General features: G+C 44.7%; 2 protein-coding genes across 24 annotated transcripts in view; both read left to right on the top strand.

Annotated features, from left to right (window-relative positions):
- Nucleotides 1–21,224, top strand: part of CADPS (calcium dependent secretion activator) — a 483,094-nt gene that overhangs the window by 199,950 nt on the left and 261,920 nt on the right. The gene's annotated exons all lie outside the window — the stretch shown is intronic.
- On the top strand, nucleotides 17,837–19,500 carry LOC123932571 (keratin, type II cytoskeletal 8-like). Its single transcript, XM_045990931.1, has one exon. The coding sequence runs from the start codon at nucleotides 17,890–17,892 to the stop codon at nucleotides 19,348–19,350; it is 1,461 nt and encodes a 486-aa protein (XP_045846887.1). The 5' UTR covers nucleotides 17,837–17,889; the 3' UTR covers nucleotides 19,351–19,500.

Genomic DNA, 21,224 nt, shown 5'->3' with positions numbered 1-21,224 from the left:
TTCCCCAGAGGTCCAGATTTCTCAAATAAGAATTTTGAAATATTAAACTTGTGTGTCCTGACCTCTCAGCTTCCAATTCTATTGAATAGCAGAGTGAAGGAGGATATTAAAATGAACTGGTTTGAAAATCCTGTGACTCACTGGACGCTACCAGTTTTCAGAGGTGATTTTTGAAGCACTAACATTCAGAATGGGGAAATAGTGCTTGCAGAGGAGTACACAAGACAGTCATCAGGAACCAGCATCCGCGTGCTTGGGGCTTCCTTGCAAGGATTCCCATGTAAGCAAGCTCTTCTAGGAGTTAAGTGTCTCTCATAACTGAGACTGAGTGGGTCTGTTCTGGCATTTTCTGGTCATTTAGTGTTTCACCACTTTCCTGGGTATAGGTTTCCTGTGCTAAAGTAGAATAAACAGCGAAAAAATAGCTCCTGCACTTATCTTTAACATCAAAAAAAAAAAAAAAAAAGCTGAATTCATTCCTTGATTCCAGAAATACTTTTATTGTGGTATCAAGGTACAACCACAAAATCTGTGGACTGTGAAATGGATTTCAGTTATTGAGGAAGGAAGCCTCCACCTTTCCAAATTGCCTTCATCCCTTGTGCTGCCAGAAATAGCTCACTACCATTCCTTCCGATTATTTTCCTACTGCCTTTGAATCCGTTAGTTAATAAGGCAGCCCTGAAATAAATACTTTTTAATCCCTCTACAGGTGCAGACATGGTATATCTTTTTCAAAATGATTTTTCCCCAACTAAGTTCCCTCTGGAGAACAAAAGGCCTAGAGTGTCAATCCTTCCCTCTTTTCATCCACACGCAGCACCCTTTTTGCCTCCCTCCCGATTACATAAGTCAGTTTGGAACAGAATTTAGAATAAAGCAGAGGAATTTTGGAGACCATGTAGATATACTGACGTGACTGATTCAGTGATTGAAGTACCAGAGCTCTTCAAAACAAAGTTTTATAATAGGACCTCTGAGGGTCAACTTGGAAAGATAAGAATCCCGTCTAGGTTTTTGTTCATGTGGGTCTGTCAAATAACAAAAATTGTGCCCACCATTTCTTTCTTTAAGGTTTGATAGATCTAGAGAGAAACCAGGTATGGTTTCTGTCCTTAGAAATTTCTAGTCTTGTAGGAGCATTAGATATGTGTGCAAATAATAATAATAGTAATAACACTAATAATAATAATGCCGAGTTCCAAGTGGTAAATGCTGTAGAAGGGGCCACTGGGAATGCTACATATAGAAAGCTTATTTCCTTCTTCCTTTCCACAAGAATTTAAGCACCTACCATACGAGGCTCTATGCTATTCTCTGAGATTATTATGTGGAACAAAAACCACAGAATTTATAATCTAATGGGGGAACAGACATCAATCAGCAATCGTATTAATGGCTGTACAATTGCAGACTAACCTGAATTCTGTGATGGCAAGTGCATGGTTTCAGGAGAACATTTGAGAAAAGAGTATGGAAGACAGGATGTGGTCAGAAGCCCAACCTTCCAGAGGAAAGATGGCAGGGGGTGACTTTGAACAGGGTGGGGTGCGAGCATTGTAGACAGGGCAACAGCACATCTGATATGGGCTCTGAAGCCCAGGAAATCCTATCCACGCAGAGACGTCTTTTCATGAGAGAGACCATCTTCAGCTTCTTGTCTTCCATTCACACATCAGCTCTCATCCCTGGGGGTCCATTCTAGAGCCTCTGATTGTGAGGGTTCCCTGCACCAGCATCTACCCACGAGGATGAAGTTCCAACAGAATGGCTCTAGCTCAGCTACTTCTCTGAGTGTGTACTTGGCCCATAAAAAAATCATGCATTTTAGCCACACCAAATAGTGGGAGTAAAGATAGGCCATAGGTGATTCCCTATCGTGACCCCTTCCTCCAGTTCTCCTTGAGTTTTAGATCTGCTCAACTAAATGCAGCCAACCGATTGGCTGCAGAGCAGTCATCCCACGGGAAGAAAGGGATGCCCACTCTCTTGCTGGCATCCCAGCCTTTCTGTTATTTTCTTGGGGGAGGAGCAGTAGGTAGCCCTACAGGGAGAATAAAGAAAAGCCATGGTAACTGCCACTTACATGCTCCGGGAACCCTGATAGTTATCTTTCTTTCTATCAGTTCCTCTCCTCTCCTTTCCTGGTCTTTTGCTTCTATAGCCATGGGGCAAGGCTGGTGGGGAGGGTCAGTGGGATGATGATTAGGGCCAGCAGGTCAAGCCAGACAGTTCTCAGTAAACCCCAGAAGGTGTGATTATCCCCCTACAGTCTGTGTCTCCAATTCTTGAACAGCAGGAAGAATCCCATTCAACAGTCTGTTGGAAACATTTCTTTGGGTCAGTGTGTTTCTCCTCTGCACCTTTGTTTGTGCCAGAAATCATATGTAAAGTATGCATACATTAATTTTTTTTAACAAGGGAAGGATGGTATAAACCTGGGCCCCAGAAATCTCAACCTCATGCTCACTGTGTAGTTTATCAGGAAAGAGAAACTGGCTTAAGATATTCTTGGGTAAAACGAATTCATTGCAAGCTCTTTTTCTACAAGATCAGTGTCGTTTCTCATTCCAATGAAAGGATCCTCAGAAACACAGATGTTAGAACCATTATTTTTTTTTTTTCCTTATGAAACAGTGATGTTGGGAAACCTAAGAAGATTAGAGTAAATGGAATTTAGTAAGGGAAGAGGTCAAAGTCTTTTACCTGATTGGAAATGAAGTGGGTTTTTTTTTTTTTTTTTACTTTTATGTTAAGGTGAATTTGATGAAGGAATCAAAGGATCACCCCCACTAGACACTCCCATCACACTACTTTTCTCCTACACCCTCCTCCCCCAAGTTTTCTACCTCTTTTGTTCTGATTTGATCCTGGGAAGCATCTCGGGATTTATCTTACTATTTTTTAAAGATTTTATTTATTTGTTTGACAGAGGGAGAGAGAGAGCACAGGCAGGGGGAATGGCAGGGAGAGGTAGAGAGAGAAGCAGACTCCCCGCTGAGCAAGGAGCCCAATGTGGGGCTCGATCCCAGGACTCTGGGATCATGACCTGAGCCAAAGGCAGGCATTTGACTGACTGAGCCACCCAGGAATCTCTGGATTTTAAATCAAGGATTGTTGGTTATATGTTCATGTAACCCTGACCCTCTGAGCAAAAGGTTGGGGACCTGGTATGTGAGAATGTGATGTCAGGATACACCTGGCAGAATGTTAGAGAAGATGCGTGTGCCTCCAGGGACACTGCTACAGCGTCCTCCTAGAACACAGAATCTTGAAGCAGGAGCACACAGCACATAGTGGGGCTGAGACTTCCAGAAGCCTGCTGGCAGGTTTCCCCACAGTCCCCTGTGCTTTACACATCTCTCTGAGATAACCTCGAAAGCAGGGTTCCATGCACACCTGTCAAGATTATGACTAGTACTATTATTATTATTATTTGCAAACCTGGCACCTTCTTGAACAGATTTCTTAACCACAGCATGAGTGGCCAAAATTCCCCGTCTTCTTTCTTTCCTCAAATTATTTCAGATCTCAGCCCAGCTGGTAATATTGGGAAATGTTTAACAGCTGATGAAGCTGAGCCTCCATGTCAGTCTGGCAGAGTCTCTTGGCCTCCATAATCAGATGTTGTCAGGGCGCACATCTTGCTTGCCTGAGGTTAAACACCCACCACAGGATTTCTCGACCTCAGTGCTATTGACATTTGGGGCTGGGTAACTGCTTATAGTGGGGTCTGTTCTGGGCATCACAGGATGTTTATCAGTGACCCTGGCTTCTTACCCACTGGATGCTATTGGCACTCTCTCCTGCAGTTGGGGCAACCAAAAATGTCTCTAGACTTTACCAAATGTTGCCCAGGGCGGGGGTGGCGGGGGTGGGCATAGCACTCCCACCTCTCCACCTGGCTAAGAACAACTAGCTTATGGAGATTGTAGAAATTGTCAGAAAAAAATCCCAGCCTGGGTCTCTGTGGAATCTTAACCTTTTCATAGGAGACTTTTGTAAAGGGGAGACCTGATGCCTTCATCCTATAAATTACGATGGCTAATATCACCGTTTATGTTGAAGATTATCTCCTGAATTTTTTTTTTAAGATTTTATTTATTTATTTATTTATTTGACAGACAGAGATCACAAGTAGGCAGAGAGGCAGGCAGAGAGAGAGAGAGAGAGAGAGGAGGTGGAAGCAGGCTCCCCGCTGAGCAGAGAGCCTGATGCGGGGCTCGATTCCAGGACTCTGGGATCATGACCTGAGCCGAAGGCAGAGACTTAACCCACTGAGCCACCCAGGCACCGCCCTCCCCCTTTTTTTTTAAGATTTTATTTGTCTCCTGAATTTCTGCTGCCCTGCTTTCCTGATAAGAAACTAAAGGTTGCCGGGGCGCCTGGGTGGCTCAGTGGGTTAAGCCGCTGCCTTCGGCTCAGGTCATGATCTCGGGGTTCTGGGATCGAGTCCCGCATCGGGCTCTCTGCTCAGCAGGGAGCCTGCTTCCCTCTCTCTCTCTGCCTGCCTCTCTGCCTACTTGTGATCTGTGTCTGTCAAATAAATAAATAAAATCTTTAAAAAAAAAAAAAAAAAAGAAACTAAAGGTTGCCATGAAATGAATCATTCAGAGGGGTTTGCAGGAGGAAGTATAGTTCCAGTCCTTGGCTCTTCCCCAGTGCTGGCCAGTATAAATTGCCAGTGCTTGTTGACTTAGAGATTAATTATGAATGATAGGGAGGCTTATGAATTTTTCAGAATTTTTTCCTTGCTGGGTACAGCAGTCTGACTTACTATCAGGAGTTTAAGATCCGCTCCAACTGTCCTACATCAAAGCCACAGGCTGTCACCCGGGGCGTTATCTTGTTCCATGCAGGCTGGCTGCCTGTGTTGACTCCAAATTTTTAATCAGCCATTTCCAACTCAACTGCACATGTCAAACTATAGAGACAGACTCCATTAAGCACCGTCTGAAACCAGCGGGGACCTCATGGCATCATGATTTGATATCTCTATGGCAGAATTTTATAATAAGAAATTACAGGGATACACATTCTGCTGAAATGTCAGCAGAATGCCTACAAGACTTAAAAGGGGACAAAACACCATCAACAACAATAATAAAAATATCAGGGGCGCCTGGGTGGCTCAGTGGGTTAAGCCGCTGCCTTCGGCTCAGGTCATGATCTCAGGGTCCTGGGATCGAGCCCAGCATCAGGCTCTCTGCTCAGCGGGGGGCCTGCTTCCCTCTCTCTCTCTGCCTGCCTCTCTGCCTACTTGTGATCTCTTTCTGTCAAGTAAATAAATAAAATCTTAAAAAAAAAATATCAGTACAGTCCTTTCAACTAGTTAGAGGATATTCACGTCTATTTTGGTATCTCATTTTCTCCAAACCCTACAGTTTTCAATCATTCCCTTATTTTTATCAAATGTAAGAATAGGTAAGTGATCTAGTCATCTCTTAATAGAGTTGCTAATGATGACCATGATTATGATTAAAAACATAGAAGATAATTTTCTAATTAAAAAAAAGCACATAGATTAGCTTAGAATATTGAGAGTTACCTGTTCCATGGAGGAAAAAAAATATTTATGGACAATCCCTCAATAAATATATTTTGGACACCCATTTTACATCAGGAGATAGCTGAGCTATTAACCTAAAAATTGTTTGGGTTTTACTTCATGTTAAAACCGTTTCTCAAAGATGTATTTTTCTACTTGCTTGCTTTAGAATATAACAACCATCTTGTTGAAAAGCACCATTTTGCGAATCAATTCTGTGCCTAGGAACGCTAACACAAACAGTGCAGGTTATTGACCTGACATGTATATTTGGTATTGCTTTTTTTAAAAACAAAATCCCTGTTGTGAATTTACTTGTGCAAGTAATTTTTTAAGGTGGTTAATTGAGTTTCCTGGCTAAATTTTGGTTTCCTTTGAGATTGTACAGTAATTATGAGGTGGGGTGAAATTTACTACAATTGCTACAAAGTTATTTCTCTAAAGGCCTTTTAAGGCATTCCCTTTGCTGGGAAATTCAACTCAAGTACTTTTGCAAATATGAAAGGGCAATATCAGTAGATGAACTATCTAATCTTAAAAACAGTTTCACAGAGGATTAGTCTCGGGTCTGAATTGCAAATAAAATTTCAAGAGACAAGAAATCCTCTGTCTTGGTGGTGGACTACCGCTCAAAGTGTTTCTTGCCTGGACAATTGTTAAGTACACCAGAAATAAATTAGATTGTGAGGCCCTAGGGCCTTCTTGAGTTGAACTTCTCTAGTGCCAGAATATGTTTTCCCATCAGTATTCTTTTAATTTATAGTGCTTAAAATACTCTTTATTTGCAGGTTTTTCTCTCAGAGGAGTGTACTTCTTTTTTTTTTTTAAATTTCCCTCCTCTCAGCCACAGACATATTTATTTGCCTTTTACAATGAAAATTTAATTATGTTACACCATGTTCACTTGTGTTAATTTAAATTGATGTAGAATTATCACACAGGTCAGGTAAGCTAGAGTATAGAGCAATTTCCATATACTCAGAATAGATTTTCTGATATAAGATTTTCTACTTTTTTTAACCAGAATCTACAGTTGTTTCCTGTGATAGAGACAAAATATTCTCTATGTTCCCTTAACATGTTCTTGTTTCCCTTGCAAAAGTTAGGGCCATATGACTAATTCCAGCAAACAGGCCAGGAGTTCCATGCTCTGTGTCGTCTTGTCACAGTGAGCCTGGAAGCCACATTTTGAGATGGCAGAGTCACAGAATGGTGCTGCTTCCATCTGCCCGGGTCCCTGTGTGACTCTGTGAACCAGAGTCCCCCATAATCCACATGGACATGTAGAATAAGCAAGAAAAAACCACTGTTGTCTTATTAAGCCTTTGAGATTTCAGGATGAATTTGTTATCAAGGAATAAATTCAGGTATCTGGATGAATCGATTCCTTTTTTAAAATCTACTTTTTCAATATCATATTTTCAGTATGACACACGATTATCCCTGCTTGTGGTTGACATGGAACTACTGACCCCAACTTCATCAAAAACACAGAATCTGGGTGCCTGGGTGGCTCAGTGGATTAAGCCGCTGCCTTCGGTTCAGGTCATGATCTCAGGGTCCTGGGATCGAGCCCCACATCGGGCTCTCTGCTCCGCAGGGAGCCTGCTTCCTCCTCTCTCTCTGCCTGCCTCTCTGCCTACTTGTGATCTCTGTCAAATAAATAAATAAAATCTTAAAAAAAAAAAAAACACAGAATCTTCTACTTCCAAATCCCCCAATCCCACCATTTACAACTTATAGAATGTGGCAAGAGTAGGTGTTCATATATTCCCACAAATAGAACTGTCACATATATCAGAATAGATATTCTAATGCCTTTGCTCATCTGTAACATGTGACATTGTATTTTATAAGCAGAAAGCATTTAATAAATGCAGACAATGTAATTTGATGTTTTTAAATCACTTCTTTTATCCCATCTGTTGGAAAATTTGGGACCTCACTCTTTTTTTTTTTTTTAATACTGCCTCCTCCCCTTGCCCACTAATACTTTTTAACTAACTAATAGAAAATACATCTACTTGATTATGGATTTGACACCAGGAACTAACTGTTCCTTTGACAGGTCTTAATCAAGGTGAAACCCACCTTTTATAAATATTTTTGGCTTTAAACAATGGTGTCACCAGCGGAGGCACACTCTTCAGGGCAGGCAAAATGAGATAATGATATATGTGGGTAGACTTATGAATAGACCCAATTTCTACCAGGTACTTGTGTAATGATCAGCCTGGGACTTGAAATTAAGCACGTCTTGTATTTGTGACGTGCCACTCAAAAGAAACAGAGGTGTATGTGACAGTTCTCACGTACCCTGGAAATTATACTGCTTCGCCTCGATTTTAATTGACATGAACTGCTCTATGACTTTTAGCTCTGAATGTTTTCTCCTGCTCAAGATGTCTGTTATACACACACACATACACTTACCTGCTTGAACCTACACATTCCCTAGAGCCATCACTGTAGAAGCCAGAAAACTCAATTTCACTTTGTCCTTGTGAATAACTTTTATACAGCCCTATCAATATTTGAAAATGAAATTCACTTCCTCTTAGAGAGTGGGCATTTTTAGCAAAACCATTCAATTTTATTAGTGTATAGAGGTATTTTAGACATCGCTGGATGTTTTCTGGATTTCCTGTGGAGCACATTACTTTTGCCAGTTACAAATTGCTGTTCATCATGACTCAGTGATATGGTATCAAAATTATTTAACAGTACAGAAAAGCATTTTTATTTCCTGTAATATTTATGTCAACATATCCCAGGGCTCATTTTGAGAAAGTGACCGTTTTCCATCAGATTGGCTGCCTCAACGGAATTTTAGAAATTAATAAAAACTAAATTCAAGGCTAATGACTAGGAAAATAATAATTTACATTTGTGAAGTACTTCGCCAATTTTGAAAAACCACCCTTCTTTTTTGAAATGTATTCCCACTGAACATTACAACAGGGAACTGTTGAAAAACTTACACTCTGGATTCAGACAGAAATGAATTCATACCCCAGCTCTACCCCTTCTCTGAGATATTACCTTCATCTCTCTGAGACTTGGTGTCCTTGTCTGTGAAGTGATCTTGATCATAACAGTAATTCTTTTTTTTTTTTTAATTTATTTGACAGACAGAGATCACAAGCAGGCAGAGGCAGGCAGAGAGGGAGAGAGGAGGAAGCAGGCTCCCCATGGAGCAAAGAGCCCGATGCGGGACCGATCCCAGGATTCTGGGATCATGACCCGAGCCAAAAGCAGAGGCTTTAACCCACTGAGCCACCCAGGTGCCGGGATCGTAACAGTTATTCTTATCTCAGGAGTAAACAAGGCAATGAATGAGACCTGTGGTATGGCTAGGCCATAGGATTCAAGATCATTAGCTGTCCTGTGGACCGTAAGCTCAGAGGGCAAGGTCCCTGTCTGTCCTGCTCTCACAACACAAACCACAATGCCTGTATACAAAGTAAACATTTAGCGAACATGCTTTAAATGACAAGATGAGTGTTAATATTCCCAGTTTCCAGATGAGACAACTGAGGCTCCCAGAGTTTCATTGGTTCACACCTCAATTCTTCACAACACTTTAGTCAGTTAATTCTCTGCCCTTTTTGCACTTAAACACTCAATTTCGGTTATACGTTCAACAAGGGTTTAATAAGTCCAAACCGTTTGCACTCAGATTTCCCTTTAGGTCATGATTTGAGCACCTATGAAGCATCAGAAACCACACTAAGTGCCTGGACAAACTTATCTTACAAACTCATCCAAAAAAGCCCAGTAGATATTATTAGCTGTGTCTCAAATGTAGTTCTGCAGATATTCCTAGCTCATCTGCCACGCATCAGTCACTGCAGATCTTATAGTGAATAAGACAGACAAGGTCCCTGCCCTGGAGGCTTTTATAGTCTTGCAGAGAACACAGCAGGGAGCAAATTATGCAAATGTGGTGGAAGCAATAAAAGAGGAGGTTCAGGATGTTGTGGGAGCCTAGAGGAAGTGACCTTGCCTGGGGCCCCAAAGTCTCCTAAGGAAGCAGTGTGGGGGTTCAAACCTGGGTTAGCCACACAAAGGAGGAGGAAGGGAAAGCATGTGTATCAGCCTAGGGCCAAGTTTGAGAAGCTAGAAGAAGCACAGAATGATTGGAGCCTGGAGGGCAAGATCCAGTGTTGGCAGATAAGCCTGGAGAGCTGTGTAGGAACCAGATGGCACCAGCTCCCTAGGCTTGGAGAAGGACCTCAGACTACTATTGCCAAGGAAGATGAAGCATTACTGACAAGTCACACAGGAGCAGGATCCAGTTGCTGAGCATGGATTTAGTCCTTTGTTCTCAAAGTATAATTTGCAACATCAGCATCATCCAGGCCCTTGTTAAAAGAACACCTTTTTGGGTCTTGCCCTGAACCCACCGAGTCAAAACTCTCTGGGGATGAGCCCCATGGCTCTGTTTTCACAGGTTCTCTGGTTGATTCTCACGTACACCATAGTTTCAGAACCACTGGTTTTTGGTAGAAGTTCTCAATTTTTGCTATACATTGGAATAACGAGAAGATTTAAAAAAAAAAATGCTAATGCCTGGCCCCAACCCAAATGTCTGATTTAGCTGGTCCGGCTGCAGCCTGGATATTGGAATTTCCTTCCATCTTTTGCAGGAGATCCCACTGTGCAGCCAGGATTGAGAACTGCTATGTCAGAAAGGATGCAGATGAATAGGTTAGCAGTCCAGGACAGAGTCAATGGCAACCTGGCCTGGGGAAGTGGATAAACAGAATAGGTGGATTCCAGAAATATTTCGAAGGTGATGCACAAGTACAGTGGGATAAACCAACCTAGTTCCAAGGATCCTCTCTTCACAAAACCACCTGCTTCACAAATACCCTGAGCTTCCGCTACCCCCTCCCACCTGGAAAGAGAGCACCCAGTCTTCTTTGAATGACTCAGTTCCCTGTATCCTTGGGGCAGTGCAGGTGAATTGGACCATCTCCCAGCCCCAGCTGTGAAGATTATTAAGATGATCCATAAAAAAACACAGCTGTGTCCCTCGTGCTGGATAAAAACCAGTGTCTGGCCTCAAGAGTACTAAATTATAGCCTTGAACCTGTAGCCCCGCATCCTGTCCGAAGGATCAGGCTAAGTGCTTTATGAGGACTCTTCTTCATTCTCATTACAAGCCTCTGCTGTTGGCATCCTTACTGTTAGGACTCCCACTCTGCAGAAGAGGCCACAGACACAGTACTGTATATCGTGCAGTGTCATGGTGCTGGTAAGTGGCAAAGCAAAGCTTGAGCCCAGATCTGTCTGTTTCCAGTTCCTGCGTCCCTGATGACTGTGCCCTATAGCTCTTCTGGTGGGGAAAGGGGATCTGAGACTTGTGAACACACAGTAAGCTTAGGTGCTGGGCTGGCTGCTGGTGCCTAGAGAGCCAAGCTGATACCAGGCTCAAGGAGGGCTTCCCTGCAGGAAGTGGGCCTGAAACCAGACCCTGAGCGACATATCAGACTTGAAATGGAAAGGAGAGGAGCGCCTGTGTGGCTCAGTGGGTTAAAGCCTCTGCCTTGGGCTCAGGTCATGATCTCAGGGTCCTGGGATCAAGCCCTGCATTGGGCTCTCTGCTCAGCAGGGAGCCTGCTTCCTCCTCTCTGCCTGCCTCTCTGCCTACTTGTGATCTCTGTCAAATGAATAAATAAAATCTTAAAAAAAAAAAAAAAGAATGAAATGGAAAGGAGAGAGGAGGTCATTCCAGGATTGGGTGAGAATGGGAAGAGACTGCTCGAACACTGCGGGATCATAAAGGAATAGATTGGTTTTCTGTTTGGGGTATTTTTATGTATTTATTTGCTGCTTGCTCCGAGAATTATTGCATTTGGAGCTCTTGTGTTATATTTACTGCATTGCCAGAAGCCATCAAAGACATAAAACTGGTGACTCAAATGCAGAGGCTGTTCTTATTGGCTGGCAAACTCTGGGAGTTCAACCCTGCATTTTGCAATCAAGAAGAAGTACCTCCCTCAGATGGGAACTTTGACCTACTCAAGGTCTTCTCTTAGAGAGGAAGTAAGGCATGGTAAAGAGAGACACTAATGATCTTATTTTAACTCCTCAGCAAATAAGGTAGTATCTCTTTAGGTGATTTTTATAAAAACAGAAGGGAACTGCATATGCACAGGACACCAAATTCCATGTTTTCTCTAGAAATAGCCCTGGAACAGAGCCCTAGTAAAGACAGATCACAGGCAAGCCTGTAGACTGCACGAGATCCTCCCCCAGTAATAAAACCAGAATAATAATCCTGCAATGTGTTGAACCCCTACAGTGTGAAAACATCTATTATGATAATCATTACAGTCGTCCTCCAAGGGTATTACTTTAAAGCTACGGGTAGTGATGCTCAGAGAGGTTGAGGGCCCTGGCCCTGGTCACACAGTGTGTACGTAACAGAAGCTGGGTTTGATCTTAAGGTTCTCCGATTCTGAAATCCATGCTCTACTTTCTAAGGCCTAACTCCTCTGTGAAGGGCTAATTATCTCTGAAACTACTGGCAAACTACTTAATCTTTTGAAACTTGGTTTCCTTCCTCAAAGCAGGGAAAACCTGTTCTGCCCCCTTGTAAGTGTTATTAGGACCAGAAATTGTGTGAGGATGGGATATGCAGGCGGCAGAATGTCAAGTACTAAGAGCTGCTGAGATTTACTGATAATGAAGGCCTGCCAGGCACTCTGCTAAGGGACGTACACATACCATCTCATTTAACCTCTCGCCAGTCCGTGCAGTAGGTTTTATCATTATTATTCCCCTCTTAAGAGTTAAGGGAGTTCAAAAAAAATGAGAAGTTCAGTCTCCACGAGATCTCATAACTTGCTCAGTACCACTTGGCCTCAAAGGAGAGAGGCAAGGATTTGAACCTGCTTAGTAGAGGGGGAGAGCAGCCCTTGCCTACCACATCATACAGCATCACCAGACGTGGACAAAACCGGGACAGGTGGGCAGGAAAGGAGTTTGGAGGAGGCAGCCAGGCGCTGAACGCTGTGATGTAGTCACAGAGCAAACATCAGTCCATTCTTGAGACAGGAGCTTGGACACCCACATGCCCTGGAGGGAAACTGACGCTGTCCTGGCTGTAACTTTCCAGACTGCAGCATGCCAGGAGAGCCGCATTTGCTGGAGCAGTCTGTCTGTGAAGGAGGAGAAAGCACATAGCATTGTGCAGGAAAGGAGGACCGTGCCAACTCATAGTTTTACAGGGAAGTGTCCTGCTCTCCCCTGCAGTAGCTTTTGGGAGCCTCCTTCCCAGCCACTACTCCCTGGGAACTGAGAGGCCAGGCTCGGAAGTGGAGAGGAACCGGTCAGGTCTCAAAACAGGCCAGCAGGTGACTTGTACTGCTGCTGCTGACAGGCGTACCTGCCTCAAGCCCCCAGAGCCCACAATTAAGAAGGCTTTATCAGGAATGTAACCGGTGATATGCCAGCGAATGTCAGTCTTTACCTACCTCTGCAGAGAATGGCCCTTCCCAGAACACAGTCACTAAGCAGCAAAACACAGCAAGCTCGAAGTTAGCAGGTGGGGAAGCTGGTCTCAGCCCTCTCACTGATTATTGTGTGACTGTGGGCAGGTCACTTTCCCTCTTTGGGTCACAGTTAATTAACTCAGTCCTTTAGTCGGTCAGGCAATTATCAGAGCCCACTATGTGTTCAGCACCATGCTAGGTGCTGGGAACACAGAGAGAAGCAAAAACCGTGCATCCCTGCCCTCATGGACCCTAACAGTGCCGTAGGTAAACATCAAATAATCACACAAGTGCATGTAAAATTACAGCTGTGAAAAATACTAAGAAGAGGAGTGGTGCATGGTGCTAGGAGAGCTTGGCAGGAGAAATTCACCAACCGTGGAGGATCAGAGAAGAGTTTGCGGCAAAGCCTAGGATGAAGAATAGGAACTGGTTATGCATCAAGGAGGAGACCAGGGAGAATATTCCAGGTGTGGGAAACAATGTGTGCCATCGTCTGGCAGCAGGAGAAAACAAACCCTTCCAAAGGCCTCTCCAAGAGCCCAATGTCATGTCCTGGAGGGCGTGGGGGAACGTGGTGTCCGACAGGCCACGGAGTTCCGCAGGGCCAACGCCCGGCTTGAGCTGACTACGTGGTCTCGAATGTTCCTTGCTGCCATAATTCTGGATCATTTTCATTGTGTTCCTGAGGCTAGAGTTGCTGCATTCCTTCTGAGGCTGAGCACTGTAGATTTTTCCAGAAAGTAGAGCAATTATTCAAATAGTGCATAAAGTAATCTGCCTGTTTCTATTTAAATTTTCTGTATATTTGAATTATGCTTGCTTCTTGCTTGACTGGCGCCTGCCATGCAGCAATAAGAATGATGAGTTTGGAAGAGCCCAGAGTTGGACTTGCCCCCATATTCATAATGTGTGAGCCCAAAGAAATCAGGCATCCTAGGGAAGGCTGGTGCCCCTGGATGTCTTCTGTGCTGCCTGATCCTCCAGGGCCTCGGGCTAATGAGGAGATCCCAAGTCTGGGCCCAGTGACGATTTCTCTGTCCCCCTGGAGAGTGTTCCCAGCAGGGTCCCTCTTAAGCTGATCTGTAGCTCCATTTACATAGTGGGCTTGCTCCCTTCCTTTCCCCTCCCTCCAAAAAACTGGATGTGTCCATGGATATGAGAAAAATGCGGCACACAGGAGAATTGCCTAGGTGAGCATATCTCAAGATATGCTACACAAACGTGTCACACACAGGATCGGATAGGTTTGGGAGAGGTAGGGCCACACGAGGTTCTCTTCTCACCCATGTGTCTTGAAGCTCTCCAGGAAGGAGAGGGAGAGCCAGCTCTAACTTTCTCTGCAGGACGAGTATCCCCAGAATAGACCTTTGAGAAATGCTTGTCTAGACTTTGCAGAGACTCCTGGGACATAATAGAGAGGGCTCGTCATTTCTCGGGTGCGGGGACTATGGATAGAGAGGTCATGACATCGCCCCCAGGTCTCCCAGCTAAGGGCAAATTGACGACCAGAACAAGGGCTCCTCTTGTCCACTCCAGGGCTCCCCCGTCGCTGGATCTAGTTTCCATCATAAATTACAAAAGGCAGGGAGGGGAGTTGACATCTGATGAGTGCCCACTCTAGAATTGGGATAATTCTAGAAACTGTTTTCTAAACTATAGGACCTACTATGTGCCAGCATCATGCTAGGTGCTTTGCATGCATATCCTCTCAGTCAATCCTAAGAACACACGGGGGTAGGTATCTTATGTTATCCCAGGAGACTGAGCCTAGGTTCAGTCATTTGTTCAATCCCTTTGAAGAAGGAAATTGCAAAGCCAGGATTTGGACCGAGGTGGGCCTGACTTCCCTTGAAACATGTCACACGCTGTCTCATTTAGTCCTTTCAGTAGCTTTGCAAGATCAAAGTGATCCCCACTCAGCAGTTGAGGAACCTGGGCTCAGAGGTTGAGAAACCTGGCAAGGTCACGGAACCAACAGGATAGCTGGGCACAGAGTCCCGTCTGCCCTATTCTCAGGCATGGATCCCCGGCTGCATGGGGTTCCTGCAGGTGTGCACTAGGCCAACGGCAATGCTGGCCTGAGATCTTGCCTCTGCATGGACTAAAGGGGCCTGGAGAGAATCCCAAGCCCTGGGATGGGCTGGAACTGATAGCTTAGGTGACACCTGTCAACACGGGGCAGTGCTGAGCTCGGCTTCCCATCACTTTAGGAGAAGAGTGCAGTGAAATAGTCCCTTTGCTTGGCAGGCAAATCATGACAACCACCACGCTGCCTCTGCTTGACCTCTGCTAGTAGGAAGATTATTTGTCTAATTAGGTAAAGAGCCTTCATGCACATGTACATATTTTAACCCTAATGAGCTGTCAACGGAAAGGTTTGCCCTTGGCCTGGTTTGCCAGATCTTTCCTTTCCTTGGTGGAAAAGGCCAGTGCAATAAACAGAACCTCGTTTCCATGGAAGTTCACTCTCTGGCTTTTTCTTTCCAGCTCTTGAAACGGTAATTACTTGATTCCTCTATATATTTTGGATTTCATACAGTGGGGCTGTCAAGCTCCTCGATTGAGGATGGCCCTCTCTATCATGCCAGGCTGTTTGAGAGAGCATTTCCTTTTTTCAGAATCCTCTGTTAGATCGTTAGCTGACAGGCAGCCGCATGGACCTTCCGGTCACTCCTTCTAATTAAAGTCTAACAGAGCAAAGGGACTTGACCCCGGAGAATGTTGATGACAGTGGGGAGCCAAGGAAATTTGTTAAGAGATGGGCGTCCCCGATCCCTTCCTTTCTCATGCACAGACTGTAGAGCAGGACCCCCACATCCACACTGCAGAGGGACACGGTCCCATCTGCCACATTCTCGTCTGAAACTTGGACGCCCCACTGTGGCTCATGTGAGAAGTACAGCTACCATGGGCTTATTGATAACACAAACAGCAACCACCATTTCTGGAGGGTTTGTTCAGGAAACTGTGTGCCAAGAACTGGGCTGAGTACTTTATACCTGGTGTCTCGTTGAATTCTCATGATAGCCTTGGGTCCGTTTATTACACTGATTATTCAGATGAAGAGACCTGGAGCGCAGAGAGGTTAAGTAACTTGCTTAAGGTCACACAGCTACTAAAGGGCAGAGCCAGGATAAGGACACGTTCATTGCTCCCATTTCTTGGGGAGGGCTCTGGCCCTGCTATAGCCTCTATAGCTATAGACATCAGCCAGTCCTGACAGGTGAAGGAGGGTAGACATTTCTCTACCCCCAAGTGGTGGCTCGATGTGTTAAACTGTCCCCTGTATACAAAGAACAAAGTGAGGGCACTGAGTTAGTTAATTGTCAGAACCAGTTAGGAAAGCAAACAAGGCACTTAAGAAAGAAGCCAACATAATGGCAGAGAAAAAGAGCTTCATTGTGAGACAGGCCAGACTCCATTTCTAATGGGTCATACCACTTTACCAGCTGTGTGAACTACAGCAAATTCCTGAACCTTACTGAGGCTCAGTTTCTTCATCTGTAAAATGGGCATGATAATGGTAGCCTACCGCATAAAACTGTTTCACATGTGAAATTTCCCAAACTGCCATGTGGGATATTCTTCAGTGAAATAATTGCTTAAAAGACAAAATTAAGTGCAGTTCAATAGGAGGCTTATTAATTCTAGAATTGTTCAGAATCACAATCATGCTAATATGTATTATAAGTTTCCAGGAGGGAGCAGCATTTCCTGACCCCTGAGTCCTTTTTCTGGGAGAATCTAGTTCTTGAGACCCTTTGAGAAAAGACTGAAATACAGGTCATAGGATACCCAGGCTTGCCATAGGCATCAATAAATACTAGTCCGCTCTCTTTTGTGCCCCAAATGTTCAAATAACCTTATCTGTTGTTGCTAGATTTAAGCTCCATGGAGGCAGTGACTTAAGTCTCTCTCATTCCTTTCTGTATTCCACTGTCTTGGCATATCAAGACATTCCATAAAAATCTGATAAATGAATGAGTAAATAAGAGAATGCATGAGCTAATGAATTAAGCATAGTGTAGACCTAGCCTGCTCGTCTTTTTTGCCGGCATTATCTGCTATCTCTAGTTCCGTTCGATGAGGCCAGATGCCTCCATAAAACTTAGTAATGGGGACGGTTCTGTTGGGCTGTGTTTTAGCCTCTGTGAACACTGTAACTTCTGACAGAATTCCCAATTTTAGCCCCTAACCTAATCATTTTGCTGCTTCTTAGTGAGGAAGTCAGACGTTTCGTTTGCATATGTATTTTGAACAAGACATTTCTGAGTGTTTCCAGTGGATTGGCACCTGGAGCTAAAGAAGTCTTGGGTTTCCAAAGGAGTAGAATGAAGACAGCTCATTGGCACTTAAAAACAGCATGGGGGCAACCGTATTTCTCATGTGTGCCTATGGGGAAGCTTGTGATGGATGGACCCCTGGGTAGCAGCGTAACTGCTTTCGGGTGGTTTTCTTTATACGTACGTAGAACAGGATTTCTGCCTCGTTCTCTGGGCATGGTATGTGCAAAAAATTAAAAATTTCGGTTTAAATTCGAGAATAATTAAGTTGATCAAAGTCTAGCAGACTTCCTTACCGCAGAACTTCTCAGAGATGATATGCATTTTGATACACCATTTTCCGAAACTCAACTGGCCATAGTTCTGGAAACCTTTCTTCTGGAGTATTTAATAAGATTGTTGTTTAGCAGAACTCTTTAGGAAGTGCTACCTTAGAATATACGGCCAAAAGTTACAATCCAACCTACCTAGAAGCAGCTTCTTGTCTCCTTCTAGAACCTCTGTTAGGTTCAGCCTACTCGCCTCTACTCCAGCCTCCACTTCGGCCTCCATCATGTCCGTCAGGGTGACTCAGAAGTCCTACAAGGTGTCCACCTCCAGCCCCCGGGCCTTCAGCAGCCACTCCTACACCAGCGGGCCTGGCTCCCGCATCAGCTCGTCCGCCTTCTCCCAGGTGGGCGGCAGCTTCTGGGGGGGCCTGAACAGCAGCATGAGTGTGGTCAGGGGCTACGGTGGCGGGGCCGGGGGTATGGGGGACATCACGGCCGTCTCAGTGAACCAGAGCCTGCTGAGCCCCCTTAAGCTGGAAGTGGATCCCAACATCCAAGCTGTGCGCACCCAGGAGAAGGAGCAGATCAAGACTCTCAACGACAAATTTGCCTCCTTCATCGACAAGGTGAGGCACCTGGAGCAGCAGAACAAAGTTCTGGAGACCAAGTGGAGCCTCCTACAGCAGCAGAAGACCTCGCGGAGCAACATAGATAACATGTTCGAGAGCTACATCAGCAACCTCCAGCGGCAGCTGGACACCCTGGGCCAGGAGAAGCGGAAGCTGGAGGTGGAGCTCGGCAACATGCAGGGGCTGGTGGAGGACTTCAAGAATAAATATGAGGAGAAGATCAAAGAGCATGCAGACATGGAGAATGAATTTGTCCTCATCAAGAAGGATGTGGAAGAAGCTTACATGAACAAGGTAGAACTCGAGTCCCGCCTGGAAGGGCTGACTGATGAGATCAATTTCTTAAGGCAGCTGTATGAAGAGGAGATACGTGAGCTGCAGTCCCAGATCTCGGACACGTCTGTGGTCCTATCCATGGGCAACAGCCGCTCCCTAGACCTGGACAGCATCATCGTCGAGGTCAAGGCCCAGTACGAGGAGATCACCAACCGTGGCCGGGCTGAGGCTGAGACCATGTACCAGATCAAGTACGAGGAGCTGCAGACATTGGCTGGGAAGCATGGAGATGACCTCCATCGCACGAAGACGGAGATTTCTGCGATGAACTGGAGCATCAGCCGACTCCAGGCTGAGATTGAGGCCCTCAAAAACCAGAAGGCTTCCTTGGAGGCTGCCATTGCCAATGCTGAGCAGTGCGGGGAGCTGGCCATTAAGGATGCCAATGGCAAGCTGGCCGAGCTGGAGGCCGCCCTGCAGAGAGCCAAGCAGGACATGGCCCGGCAGCTGCGCGAGTACCAGGAGCTCATGAACGTCAAGCTGGCCCTAGACATTGAGATCGCCACTTACCGCAAGCTGCTGGAGGGTGAGGAGAGCCGGCTGGAGTCTGGGATGCAGAACATGAGTATCCATACTAAAACCACCAGCGGTGGCCTGAGCTCTACCTATGGGGGCCTCCCAAGCCCTGGCCTCAACTACGGCCTGAGCTCCTTCCAGTCCAGCTTTGGCCCCTCTGCATCCTTCAGCCGAGGCAGCTCCTCCAAGGCTGTGGTGGTGAAGAAGATTGAGACCCGTGACGGGAAGCTGGTGTCCGAGTCGTCTGATGTCCTGTCCAAGTGAACAACCACTGTGGTCCCGCCTAGCCTCCCTGCCCTCGTAGCTGCCCTAGAGCATTTGGGGGAAGGAGCTGTGCAGGGGAGCATCGGGAACAGGAGACCCACCTGAGACTCACTCAGCCCCAATCCTCAACCTGCCCCTGGGGGGAGTCTGCTGCCCTGGGTACTCCCTCTTGTCCATGCCTCCAACTAAAAGCCAATTAGAGTGTCTTGTCCCAAATAAAGCCTCAGCCAGCTCTGCCCATCTTAAAAAAAAAAAAAAAAAGTTACAATCCAGTCTTTATGATCTAAGACATAGTCCTGCCCCTCCAAACTGTGGAAAGGAGAAGATAAGACAACTCCTGAATTAAATCAGCTGCTAAAAATGCACATACAAAGCTAGATGGATTTTTTATGTGTTATAAACAAATCAAGGGGCATCTGAGTGACTTAATCGGTTAAGCCTCTGACTCTTGGTTTCAGCTCAGGTCATGATCTCCGTGTTGTTAGATGATGACCTGAGTGAAACCAAGAGCCAACAACTGACTCCATGCTCAGTGGGGCATCTACTCGAGATTCTCTCCCTCTCTCTCCCTCTGCCCCTCCCCTGCTCAAATTTCTCTCTCTCTTGTTCTTTCTCATAAATAAATAAATCTTTTAAAAAAAGACCACTGACAGTTCTTCAAAATTATGACCATAAATTTTTTAGTGTTCCTGTTTATATCATATTAAAGAGAATTTATTTTGTACCATAGATGAGATTCTTTTTTTTTTTTTTTTTAAGCATGGATCTGGGTGGGGGTTTTGTTTTGTTTTGCTTTTATTTTTTATTTTATTTTTTTTTATTTTAGAGGGGAGGGAGCAGAGGAAGAGAGAATCTCAAGCAGGCTCCCTGCTGAGTGAACAGACCTCAGTGGGGATCAATCTCATGACTCTGAGATCATGACCTGAGCTGAAATCAAGAGTCGGACACTTAACTGACTGGGCCACCCAGGCACCTCTGGACCTGGGTTTTCATTTTCAATTTCTAAATAAAAATGGCTGTTAAATAAAGATGAAAAAAAAAATGGCTGTTAAAGGAAAGGGAGTTAGAAAACTCAGATACTTCTTAAGCTACTTTTTGTTGTGAGTTAATATGTGCTATAAAGAGGAATAAAGTCCATTCTATTTGAATGCCACTATTCCCTATTTGTTAAACTTTTCTGCAAATAAAATCAATCAAATTACTGAACAAAACAAACTTAATTACAGTTTGAAGGATTACAACAGACTTTCTTGGAAATAAAGAGATAAACTTAATTCATAGAGCAGGGATCAGTAACAATGGCCTGCCCCATTTTGTTGCACATACAATTTCATTGGAACACAGAAATACTCATTTATTTACATATTGTCTATGTCTGTTTTCACATTGGATTGGAGGACTTGAGTCATTGCAACAGAGATCTCATTGCCCTCAAAGCCCAAAGTAATAATTACATGGCCCTTTACAGAAATGTTTGCCAGTCTCTTTCAATGATGTGGCAAGGATGGAGATTATGTAACCAACCCCTTCATTCTATAAATGAGAAAACCAGAGAAGTTAGGGAGTTGTCCAGGTTTATCTATGCTTGGATATGCTAATTTTTACTCCTAATAGCTCCCCCTTTTACGGGGAAGACAAGGATAGATTTCAACTTAGATATCAACACCAACTCAGTGGTAGTGGTTATCTGGAGTACTGGCTGAGAAAGTCTTAGGGCTCAGTGAGAAGGAATATGATGATTGATTAATCTCCCATGGTCTAGGGGTGGGACAGCTGTAAGATATATGCCATGTAGACACTATGACTAAGGACCATGTCTATTCCACTCATTTCTAACAGTTACGTTACTGGCTCCTTCCTTGTATGTCTGTCAT

Source organism: Meles meles, chromosome 20 (genome assembly GCF_922984935.1).
Source record: "Meles meles chromosome 20, mMelMel3.1 paternal haplotype, whole genome shotgun sequence".
Classification (NCBI taxonomy): Eukaryota; Metazoa; Chordata; class Mammalia; order Carnivora; family Mustelidae; genus Meles; species Meles meles.
Note: the sequence above shows the minus strand (reverse complement) of the source record. Positions and strands in the feature narration are given on the sequence as shown.